Source organism: Crotalus tigris, unplaced genomic scaffold, assembly GCF_016545835.1.
Source record: "Crotalus tigris isolate CLP2741 ecotype Arizona unplaced genomic scaffold, ASM1654583v1 scf7180000017576.4783729, whole genome shotgun sequence".
NCBI lineage: Eukaryota > Metazoa > Chordata > Lepidosauria > Squamata > Viperidae > Crotalus > Crotalus tigris.
Window position 1 is genome coordinate 1,690,531 of NW_024096487.1, and position 12,467 is coordinate 1,702,997.

At 42.0% G+C, this 12,467-nt stretch overlaps 1 protein-coding gene across 1 annotated transcript in view; it reads left to right on the top strand.

Annotated features, from left to right (window-relative positions):
• Window positions 1-9,127, top strand: part of CHRM4 (cholinergic receptor muscarinic 4) — a 51,537-nt gene extending 42,410 nt beyond the window's left edge. The window contains exon 2 of the mRNA XM_039357134.1: window positions 7,074-9,127. Coding sequence (XP_039213068.1) covers window positions 7,074-8,527 — 1,454 coding nt within the window. The 3' untranslated portion in view covers window positions 8,528-9,127. The remainder of the gene's footprint in view (window positions 1-7,073) is intronic.
• Window positions 9,128-12,467: the final 3,340 nt, after the last annotated feature.

The window sequence follows — 12,467 nt, forward strand, 5'->3', positions numbered from 1 at the left end:
TGTCACAATCAATCCATGATTAACCACTCTGGATATACTTCTAAACAGAAACAGCCAGTCTATGAGGGTGAAGGTTCATTCATTGTCTGAGCTTGTGGGTTGGTTTCTGAACATTTCGTTACCAGGCTAGGTAACATCTTCAGTGGAGTTTAAGGAATGTCAGTGTCAGTGTTCTTCTGTTTATAAGGGCTTCAAGTGTGGGTGTGTTGAATGAGGATCTTGTGATGGGTCTTGTGATGGGTTAGGTGTGAGTCATCAGTGAGTCTTGTGATGGGGAGGTTACATCAGGTCAGGGTCATTGGGAGGTGAACTACTGGTGGGTGGGTTTGTGTGGTTGGTTGAGGGTTGGTGCTGTCTCTGGTTGGCTGTGCGGTTGATCTGGATTCTGAGAGATTCAGTAGGCTGGTTGTAGGCTGATGTGTCTGTTGATGGAATTGCTTGTGGGGTGCTTGTGGAGTGCCTATGGAGTGCCTATAAGGTCTATGTATACACTGCTTTTGTTAAACAAATAATTTTTCCAATCAACTGGTCCTGTAAGTAACTAAGACACAAAGTATAATAATATTTTGATTGATAAGTGGATAAATAAATTTAACAAAGTTAGAAACTTGGAATGGTTATGGAACACCATAGAAAAAAATTATGAAACTTTTGGTATTTCCAAACATGTTTTCTCCTGATAGGTTATTATACAAAGTTATGCCATTGAATGGAGTCATAACAGGAATCCAATGTACACTAGACCACTTTTATATGATAGAAACAAAGAAAAAGATAAAAATTCTATTTTAATTGACTGAATAACAAATTTTGTGCCTAATTTTTCAAATTTATTTTAACCTAATACTTTCATTTATTCTATGTCCTTTGAAGAAAAGAAATAGCTTCCATGTGAAGTCAATTTAAATCTACAGCTAAATATATATTAATGATCCAAGTTCCATTAGTCATACTTATGTTTTCCTTTTTTGTCCAAGTTTCATATATTGTTCTCTCCTTTTATTGTCTCATAGAAATAAACCTGTGGTCCCTGGAATTATAGGATGCATAATTGCAAAGCAGCAGGGAGAGGTATTAATTTGGAGAAAGGAATGTAATATCTGATTGTCTCTCCACTAGCCTTCAAAGCTCTTTTTTAAGAGGCTGTGAAAGCTGCTAGACTCCTCTCCACCCTTGAAGCTCAGAGGACATTTCAAGAATGTTAGCATGATGAAAACTGTGTGCTTTCTGATAGACCTAGCACTATATATATATATATGTCTTTGGTTATTCGGGTTTTCTCCCGCGTCAAATTGGAAGTGTCTTGGCGACGTTTTGACGAAGTCTCATTCGTCATCTTTGTCAATTTTGTCGAAACGTCACCAAGACACTTCCAATTTGACGCGGGAGAAAACCCGAATAACCAAAGACCTACATACAAACACCCGCTAAAATCTCAGAATATATATATATATATATATATATATATATATATATATATATATATATATATATATATATTGTCAAAATAATGATCACCAAGAGAATATCTATCAAAAATAGAATTTAATCCACCAAGCTTTCATCAAATACATTTGACATCGTCAGGGTTAAAAGGCAAACGCCGGGGGAAGTCTTATATACAGTTGTTTAATGCCTGTTTCCGGCTCCTGGAGCGTGTCATCGGCCCCAGCTGATTGAGTTGAGTCCCAAGCACACGCCCCACATCAGCACCTATCCTCTTTCCATTGCTAATTTGCATTCTGTCATACGTTACTCCGTTAGCTGTTTCAGGGTTGGTCCGGTTGGGGGTCAGGTTCTTTTCTCCTCCCCTGATCATAACTCCCCCACCATCCCACCCACGGCTTCCCTTAAGGAGCAGGGGTGGGCAATTATTTAAATTGCTTCCAATATCCCTGCAAGCCCCAAGACCACTTTGATCTTGTTTATCTATCCCTCGGGGTTGTAACGCAGGCTCATAGTCACAGCCCATACTATTCCTCCTCCCCTCCTCCTTCCCATGAGTTCTCCTGAATGATCTACTGTTCGTTTCCACGCTCTCTCCCTCGCGCACACTCAGGATGTTTTCTGCCATTGTCCCATTGCCAGTGCCTTGTTGTTCCGTCCATTGTCGGTAAGCACCATTCCCACTCATCCCCAATTCTCCATTCTCACTCCGTACAGGGCTCTTCCCCTTTAATTGCAGTCGCTGTTTCACTGCGCAACTTTGTGTTGAGAATGTCAGAGGGGGGTGCCTTTCTCTGCTCGACTTCGACCGGGTTATCATAATGTGCCTGGTAGTATCCTCAGGGGGCGATTCATCCTCGTTCTCATCGTCCTCGTTAGACTTTATTATATTCCGTTTTCCCTCCGGTTCCTCAAAAAACTTGTAAGAAAAAAAATACCGCCCGGCCCCCCTCCCTGCGTAATTACACCGATGGAGCCTCTATTGACAGCTCCTCCCTCCCGGACCGACAACAGACTAACTTCATCGGACAACTGCGGCTAGGTTTGTCACAACCCGCCGGGAGCAGACTCTTTTTGGGACGGAATGGAGATGGAGTGGGGCTTGAGGAACCGGAGGGAAAACGGAATATAATAAAGTCTAACGAGGACGATGAGAACGAGGATGAATCGCCCCCTGAGGATACTACCAGGCACATTATGATAACCCGGTTGCAGTCGAGCAGAGGAAGGCACCCCGCTCTGACATTCTCAACACAAAGCTGTGCAGTGAAACAGCGACTGCAATTAAAGGGGAAGAGCCCCATACGGAGTGAGAATGGAGAATTGGGGATGAATGGGAATGGTGCTTACCGACAATGGACGGAACAACAAGGCACTGACAATGGGACAATGGCAGAAAACATCCTGAGTGGAAGAGAGAGCGTGGAAACGAACAGTAGATCATTCAGGAGAACTCACGGGAAGGAGGAGGGGAGGAGGAATAGCATGGGTTGTGACTATGAGCCTGCGTTACAACCCCGAGGGATAGATAAACAAGATCAAAGTGGTCTTGGGGCTTGCAGGGATATTGGAAGCAATTTAAATAATTGCCCACCCCTGCTCCTTAAGGGAAGCCGTGTGTGGGATGGTGGGGGAGTTATGATCAGGGGAGGAGAAAAGATCCTGACCCCCAACCGGACCAACCCTGAAACAGCTAACGGAGTAACGTATGACAGAATGCAAATTAGCAATGGAAAGAGGATAGGTGCTGATGTGGGGCGTGTGCTTGGGACTCAACTTGATCAGCTGGGGCCGATGACACGCTCCAGGAGCCGGAAACAGGCATTAAACAACTGTATATAAGACTTCCCCCGGCGTTTGCCTTTTAACCCTGACGATGTCAAATGTATTTGACAAAAGCTTGGTGGATTAAATTCTATTTTTGATAGATATTCTCTTGGTGATCATTATTTTGACAATATGAATACTCCCAAGAGTCGCATTTTTGTTTTTATTTCTAATCATATATATATATGTATAGTTTTAAAAAAATCTCCTTGATAAAACTTCTTTGGAAGGAAAAACAGTGGAAGCAAGTGGGAAAAAGACAATAGGATTATTAACATTATTGTCGGAGCTTCTCTTAAAGTTATGTGCTCATATGAGGCAAGAGGATTGTGCAGCACAAAGTCTCCTCTGGAAATACCCTGGCTATTATGAAAATGAAGCATTGATTCTTTAGCAGGCAAGGAATTTATCATCCTGTTAAAAACTGCAGAACTTAGCTGGGGCTAGATAAGATAATTGGGGGTCTCAGTCTGTTAAGATGACCCAGAAATAGCAGCTATTCTTAGTCATGGAACAAGGCAGTTGCCTCAGACCAATTACAGCTGTTGGTGTCTGTATATGCTTGTGCATGGTCATGCACACACACAGAGATAAGCGGTTAACTTCTTAAGCCTGTCGGTGGCTTAAAAAGAGCTTTCCACTGTAAAGCAAATTACACTGATAGAAATATTCAAATCTGCAGTGACTTTGTATCTATCTGTTCTGCAACTTCATTTTTTAGTTTAATAAATTTGTAAAAATTATGTTGTCTGCAGAAACTCTGTTTAATAGGTTAAAATGCCTCACAAGAAAGCTCATGTTCATGCTAAACCGAGCAAGTACATCATTGGCAAATAATGAATAACTTGGGAAATATACCATGCCCTTTTCTTTCTTTAGACTTAAATAATAATAATAAAGCTCAACTGAAGAAAATAAAATCTTGATAGAGATCCTTATCACCTAACTATAGTGGTTAATACCAGAATGAACCCGCAGAGGGCAGGCTTTCACAAGAAAATTGCTCAAGTATGTATGAGCCGGAAACCTAATTAGTTGAACAGACTCTCTCTTACTTTTTTTGAAGTTGAAAGTGAGGAGATACATTAAGAGGCCCTTGATATAAGTACTTTTTGTGGAGGTGGCAACCAGGAGCAGCAGAGAAAGACTTTTCAAATATTAAAGATAACACTGGCCTGGGAAAATGCCCCGATTTAGAATTATATATCTTTCCTGGCTGCATTTTAATCCAGGATTTTAGCTTTACCAGTTTATCCAGCAGCCTCACCCAACCGCTTGATGAATGTAGCTTGTAGCCTTTTTGTAGCTGTTGCTAAATAAGACAACAAATCAAAATGTTTTCAAAACTAAAGGGATGGAAATGCACCAATATGTACCCAGCCATCACATCTGAATGTCACATCTCTTCAGAAGCCTTGACCAAACAGCAAGGCCATGGATTTGAAAAATACAGCCCAAGGACTTGTCCACCTCCTACCAAAGAATGACTTCATGATCTTAAATAATGCCAATGGCTAGAGGTCTGTGGACTCTTTGACAGTAGTGAAGTACTGACATTTGCCACAAGGAAATCCTTAAAAAGTCTCTTACCTCTGCTTGGTTGTGTTTACTCTTTGTGTTCTGCTCATGCTGCTATGACTATGCTGGCATTTCTTCTCTAGAACTTTCTCATAAATCTGGGGTTTTCCCATGATTTATGAATAGTAAGTGCAACTCAGTCCAAAGTCTTCATTGTCACTCAGTTCAGCCAGGAGCTTCTCAGTTTAATTACACACCGGAACTTCAAGGAAACCCTAAGCTCTCTCTGAAACCCTGCTTGGTCTATAAGGCACCTGGGCTGGACTGATCAAGCAGGTCCTTTCTCCTTTTAGTAGAAGTTAGCAACAGAGAACTCCAAGACTAACATGTGATCTGTCCATGACAAGGCTAATAGTAACACTACCCAATTCCATATCACTTTGGTACTACCTGAGATAAAAACCAGAAGTAGCATGTGGCACAATTGCGCATGCACACACACACACACACACACACACACACACACACACACTCGCCTTATTCTTTACAATTAGTATCTCAGATGTGAGGAGAAGGTCCCCTTCCCTGCAGTAAGAGAAGGGCTTTTTCTGTTCCTTGTGATTCACAAGGGTAAAATCAGGTAGAGAATTGGGAAGAGAAGCAAATGAGGGCAATGGGAAGAAGGAATCCTGCCAGATGGATGTGTATTGTAATTGCATGCTAGATCTTATTAGAGGGTTGTTGTTATCTGACATTAGTAGAGTGGAGTGGAAGAGGAGAGCTAGGCAGCCCAGGGGAGTGAAGATAATAGGGAGGAAAGTGGTTATGGCAAGAAGAGGGACATATAACGGGAGGAAAAGAGGTTGAGTATCTGGTTGTAATCTCTAGTTCCAGATCCCTGTCTCAGTTCGTGAAGAAGGCATCCAGTTCACTGGGTGTGCTTATTTCTGGTTAATGGTTCTGAATGCTAGGTATATCTGTAATACATTTAATTTTATCTGTAATTAAATTGTGGATAAGAGATCAGATCTGGTGTGCACTACTGAGACCTGGCTGAATAAGATGTGAGGAGTCTCCTTTATGGAAATCTATTCAGTCAGATTTCATATAGTCATCCCTCTTGATTTCAGGGTAAGTAAGATAGCTTGGAAATGATTTATCATGAGACTCTAGCCTTTGAAAGACCATTTTTCTTGAGTAGGCCAGATATGAGTTGTTTGATCACACTGCAGTAGATTTATCCAAAGTGTTAGTACTGGGCAATTTTAGTCTCCCTTCTCTGATAATTGAGATGACTTCTGAATTCATGGCCATAATAATAAACATGGATTTGCCCAGATTGTCACTGTTACAACCCCAAGAAGCTGACCATCTACCTGGCTTTTATTTTAGAGCAGTTGAGGCAAGATCTAGTACTGGGAGACTTTTTCATTACTCACTTGTTATGGACACTTCATCCGGCCCATAACATTAACTGGAGATCCTAATTCTTGCAGATAGGAAGGGCCAATTACAATAGCCTGCCCCAGATTTTGATGGACTTGGAGGAATTCCAGACAGCATTTGGGGAATTGCTTAAATATCAGGAGGCTAGGTTTATTAAATGGCTTGTCTGGAATATGAGAGTGAGTAGGGTACTAGATAGATTGAGCAGCTTCTCGTGGCTTGTCAATTTTAGACTGTTCCTTGATTCTTTGAGGTGCTTTGGGAGATGAAGTGAGTGAACAGGTGCATGAGAAATTGTTACAACTGTACAGGTATAGAGCTTTAATTAGAGCTTTTATATTTATGGTGATAAAGATGGCTCTGTGGGAATACTTTTCAGTCCTCATTGTATTTTCAGATAGTTAGCTTGATGTACTCATTAGTGTGTTTCAAACCCTTCTTGGCCAGCAAACTCCATTGAAATATGTTCTAATTTTCTGGGCAAACATTTTATGGTTAAAATAACTCATCTTAATTCTGAATAGAAAGTTGGGTGGACAGAATCCAAAGAAGTGACAAAAGTGATGTAAGCAGTATTATTTGAAAGTTTTAGAGCTTGTAGATCTCAAGAAGTAAAAACATATGGTCTAAATCCCATCCCCCATATGTCTAACTAAATTTTGAATAGCTGACATAAAGGAACTAAACTTGGTACCCCATGAGCATCACAGCTTAGTGGAGATTTGAATGCTAGTCTTCCCAGTCCCAGCTGAGTTGTCAAAACTTGCTCTATTGTTTGAATATTGCAGATGTATAATATATCTCCAATGTCTTCTTCCTTCCCTCCCTTTCTGCAGACTTTGCATATAATTTGTCTTCGCAGCCTGAACTATTAAGGATGGCCAACTTCACCAATGGCAATTTCACCAAGGAAAACACCGCTAAGTATAAAATCGTGGAAATGATTTTCATAGTTACTGTAACTGGGTCACTTAGTCTTGTCACTGTGGTTGGAAATATCTTGGTCATGCTGTCCATCAAAGTGAACCGCCAACTTCAGACCGTCAACAACTATTTCCTCTTTAGCCTGGCCTGTGCTGACTTGATAATTGGCATCTTCTCAATGAATCTCTACACCGTGTATATTGTCAAGGGCTATTGGCCACTTGGGGCTGTAGTATGTGATCTCTGGCTGGCGCTAGACTATGTAGTGAGTAATGCCTCTGTCATGAACTTACTCATCATCAGTTTTGATCGCTATTTCTGCGTTACGAAACCATTGACCTACCCAGCTAGGCGGACAACCAAAATGGCTGGACTGATGATTGCAGTGGCTTGGATATTATCCTTTATCCTCTGGGCACCTGCCATATTGTTTTGGCAGTTCATTGTTGGAGAGAGGACAGTACCAGAAGGACAGTGCTACATTCAGTTCCTCTCCAACCCGGGTGTAACCTTTGGCACAGCCATTGCTGCTTTCTACCTCCCAGTGGTTATCATGACTGTGCTGTACATCCACATCTCATTGGCCAGCCGGAGCCGTGTGAGAAGGCACAAACCAGACAGTAAGAAAGAGAAGCGGACTAAGCCACTCAGCTTTCTGAAAAGCCCTCTGGTCAAGCAGAATAACAACAATTCTCCCAAGAAAGTGGTGGAGGTGAAGGAGGAAGCAAAAAATGGGAAAGTAGAAGAGCAGCCCCTGCAACCATCTGAAACTACTGGTCACCAAGAGGAGAAAGAAACCTCTAATGAATCCAGCACAGTAAGCATCACCCAGACAAATAAAGAGAAACAAGGGCTGGAGATTGTACCAGCCGATACAGGCGAGAGCCCTGCCCATCCTCGGATCAACCCTGCCTCTAAGTGGTCCAAAATTAAGATAGTCACTAAACAAACTGGGAGTGAATGTGTCACTGCCATTGAGATTGTCCCAGACAAAGAAGCCCGTTCTACCCCAATTACCTTATCAAACAGCCGTCCAGTTAACGTCGCCAGGAAATTTGCTAGCATTGCCAGGAGTCAGGTTAGAAAGAAGAGACAAATGGCAGCTCGGGAGAAAAAAGTCACCAGAACCATTTTTGCCATCTTGTTGGCTTTCATTTTGACATGGACACCTTACAACGTGATGGTCCTCATTAATACTTTCTGCAACTATTGTATTCCTGAAACAGTCTGGTCCATTGGATACTGGTTGTGCTATGTCAACAGCACCATCAACCCAGCTTGTTACGCCCTTTGCAACGCTACCTTCAAGAAGACCTTTAAGCATCTTCTTATGTGTCAGTACAGGAACATTGGTACCGCAAGATAATCTGGATTTGGTAGGGGGTGCTCAGCAATGGGGTTTTGTGTGGAGATTTGTTATTCTCCGACCAGATAAATCTATTATTCTTAGTCATACCATTAATTACTAGATGGAGCCTTTCACCAAATGCAGAATCAGAACCAGTGAAACATACTCTTTCAACTTACTTGGCTCTTGAATATTCACCAAGAAATAGGCAGAGATTCCACCCAGATGATTCTCTTGACTGTGCTTCTTCAGAAAACAAAGAAGAAGGAAGCTAGGGATTAGATATGGTTTCGCCAAACAGACAGACCTTGCTCTTTGCCCTGCTGCTCTTGATACATCATAAACTTTCATGATCTTTTAATTTCTGTCTGACTAAACTAGGATGCCTCTATTGGTGGCTGGGTGGTACATTAGAAAAGAAATGCAACAAAAAAGATCCTTCTTTCCTTGGATGCATTGCTGGCTTTATACTTGCGTGCTCATATGAGACAGAAAGAGCAGCAAGGAACAACAGGGTTAATTAATTAACGCAGTGAAAGTGAAAACAAAAACATATTATTTCAGTACCAGTCATCAAGCTGTATCAATTTCTATTTGTATGTTCTTGGACTTTGTCTAGTTCAGGGGTCCTCAACCTTGGCAATTTTGAGACTTGTGGACTTCAACTCCCAGAATTCCTCAGCCAGCTGAGGAATTCTGGGAGTTGAAGTCCACAAGTTTCAAAGTTGCCAAGGTTGAGGACCCCTAGTTTAATTGAATTTCCAGTGTCCCGGATGCAAGGGGCTTGTTCCTCTCAGGGAATATATCAGTTGCTGGAGAGATCTGTCTGCTTCATAGGCTTCTCAAGGGCCTTACCAAATCTGCCTCAACTCCATTTCTCCATGGCAGGCTGTTGGGCCAAACAGACTTCTTTCAGGATGGGTTGAATGACACCTCAGATTGTTTGGAAAAAAAAAACATGGATATCACATGGATACCCAAAGTCAGTTCTGCAATATTTTGGGTCATGTGCCAAAGCCATCTAAAGTTATTGATCTCAAAGGTAAGCATGGCGTCCTTGAGGCAGTGGATGCTTGACAGCAGCTCCAGGGAGAAGAACGAACAAAGCAGCCATAACGGTAGAAGAAGATCTCTACGCCAGCAAGTCTTTTCTAAGGGAGTCTTTAAAGCAATGTTTCTCAACCTCAACAACTTTACGATTTGTGGACTTCAAGTCCCAGAATGCCTCAGCCAGCATGCTGGCTGGAGAATTCTGGGAGTTGAAGTCCACACATCTTAAAATTGCTGAGGTTGAGAAACACTGCTTTAAAGCCCTTCATTTTTGTTCCTTTTAAAATTATGCCACCATGCATACCAAGCCCCCCTTGCTCCACATATATTTGTTTAAGTGTCATTTCTTTTTATGTACTTAATTTTTTAAAAAAAATCTGATAGTAGATTCTGAAGCAGGCTGTGGAGGAAAGAAACAAGGAGTGGCTGCCCCACTTGTTTCTGCACTATGTATTTGAGGGACTACTAAGAAAATACTCATGAGCTTTGTAAATGAGCATTGCCTTCCTTCTAGTCAGTGTTGTCATAGGAGCCCTCAGCATGTGGGTTCCAGTGTACATATACAGCCTAAATCCCAGAATACTCATGTTCCGTGTAGACCAATTAAACCCAAGTTTTGCTCAGTGTCTCTGGCACCCTCAGGAGCATATTAGAGCAGAGTATAATCACTGGTCCAATGTTTCCTGGGTTGGTCGGAATGACCACAGCTATAGACCTCTCTATTTCATGGCTAAGGGCTCTCAGTTTAAGAGTTGCCCTTACATTTGGCCAAAGGCTCCTGCTTCATGTGGCTGTAGAGGCAGCTAGGCTGCCACTGCCTTTCAAATAATTTGCATAATGTTGCCCAAAATGCCTTGCAGTGTTTTTTAAAAATTAATTTATTTATTTGTTACAACTACAGTGGGAACCACTTAAATAAAATAATTGAACTATATATAGCACATTGGTCATTCTCTTTTCAACTAGTTGCAAATATTCTTCTCCTCCACAGAGAATCATTTAAGATATTAGGGATTAAACTTGAAACTCTACTCAAGATTTTGTGAATTGAGAAGTCTCAAGATGAACTACTAGGGAGTGTCCCCCAATCTAGTCATCTCTGGATCTGTTGGCCAGAATTCCCAGTCAATTCAATGTATTCCTAGGGGATCAAATTAGAACACTTCTGATTTAGAATATTTTAAATAACTATTAGGATGATGTAAACCTGGTCAAATTGTAAAGCTATATAACATGTAAAATAAAGTTATGGTAATCTAGAATAAGAAATAGTTATTGTTTAAGATACTTAAAGATTACTTGCCCAGAGTTAACTTATCCTAAAATACAATTTTGGAACTAGTATGACACAATAGGAAATTAAGAGTGCACTGTCATATACCTGTATTGCCACAAGAAATTAAGACAATTTGACAGGCCTAGCACATCATTGAAATCTGGACTGTAGGTTAAATTGTGGTTAAGGAATATATTAACCACAATTTTAACAATGTTTTGTTAACCTTCTTTCCTTGTGTTTTCTGGACCTAGACATCAAGATTAATTGCTTGTAAACTTTGGTTCTGGTAAGGTGACCAACTGTCCTCCTTTAGGAAGGACAGTCCTCCTTTTGTAAGTTCTGTCCTCTCTCGAAAAGTGTCCTTCTACATGTCCTCCTTTTCGATATTTGAAGACTAATCTGTAAATCTCCGTATTCGATCGATGCCGATCCGTTCTGTTGTGTTTGATGTGACGTATTTGTTTTTGACATGACGATTTGTCAAGGCTCGGTACAGTGGGGTGAGACGCGATTATGAGACGCATGCACTCAGCATAGGAGAATTGTTTTGAGAGAGTGCGCCACGTGCAAGAGTGTGCCGCACGCAAGTGGCTTTGTTTACTTCTTACCGAAACACGACACGTCTCACACACACATGCATTAGACTCACTTTTTTTTCCTTCAATTTATTTGTGTCCTCCTTCTCATTGTAAAAAAGTTGGTCACCTTAGTTCTGGCCTCCACACTAAGAGGTGACTAGAATGGTCGCAAAATGGCACTGCTCAAGTTGTATCCACATATTTTAACAAAACAGTTAAAGCAAAAGTTTCAGCTGGTCAGACACTGCCCAGGTAGTTGTGATACCTTTTGTGCATGAAATAAGGCATACCAGCTTTTGTGCATGAAATAAGGATGACATTTTCACCTTGCCCCAGAGTGCATTTGTAAGAACGTCCTGCTGTGAATGTAAATCAAACAAGACACCAGGAACGCTACAGTAATCAACGAGAATTTATAGCTCAAAATTGAAAACAAAGTCAGCTCTGACAAATCCCCTCCCCATCGCCCTATATACATCCCGTCACCACACCCACCGTGCACGCCCTAATTATCTCAATTACTCCTATAAGGTACCGCCCCACCCACATCACACCGCACCCTGTCTCCCCACGCGTCGGCCATTGTCTCTATAGAAGAGTGCTACAACTACGTTTCCTTCCCCCCCGTCCACCCAACAATTATATCCTGTCAGACCCAGTGGTTCAGTTCAGCGTGTCTGTCCAACACAGTTCCAATCCATTCCCTGCTCTTCCAGCATTTCGGTTCAGCGTGTCTGTCCAACACAGTTCCAATCCATTCCCTGCTCTTCCGGGTGTCCGAGTGGTCACGTGATCCGTTCGTCATTGCGGAAGCGCCGGCAGCACTCCGGCAACGGCGCCGCTAATCCCACACACGCAGGAACGTTTGGAGGCACCCTGGACCGTTCAGCGTCAGCAGGTAGGATTCATGCTGGGTCTGACATTCGGCTCCCCCTCACCACAGAGCCCCCTGCAATGGAACACAAGAAATCACTTATATCCTCTGACCCCTTCCGGTATTGTTATCTGTCGCCCCTTTTCTTTGGTCTCTGTGGCCATGTCTTGTGATACC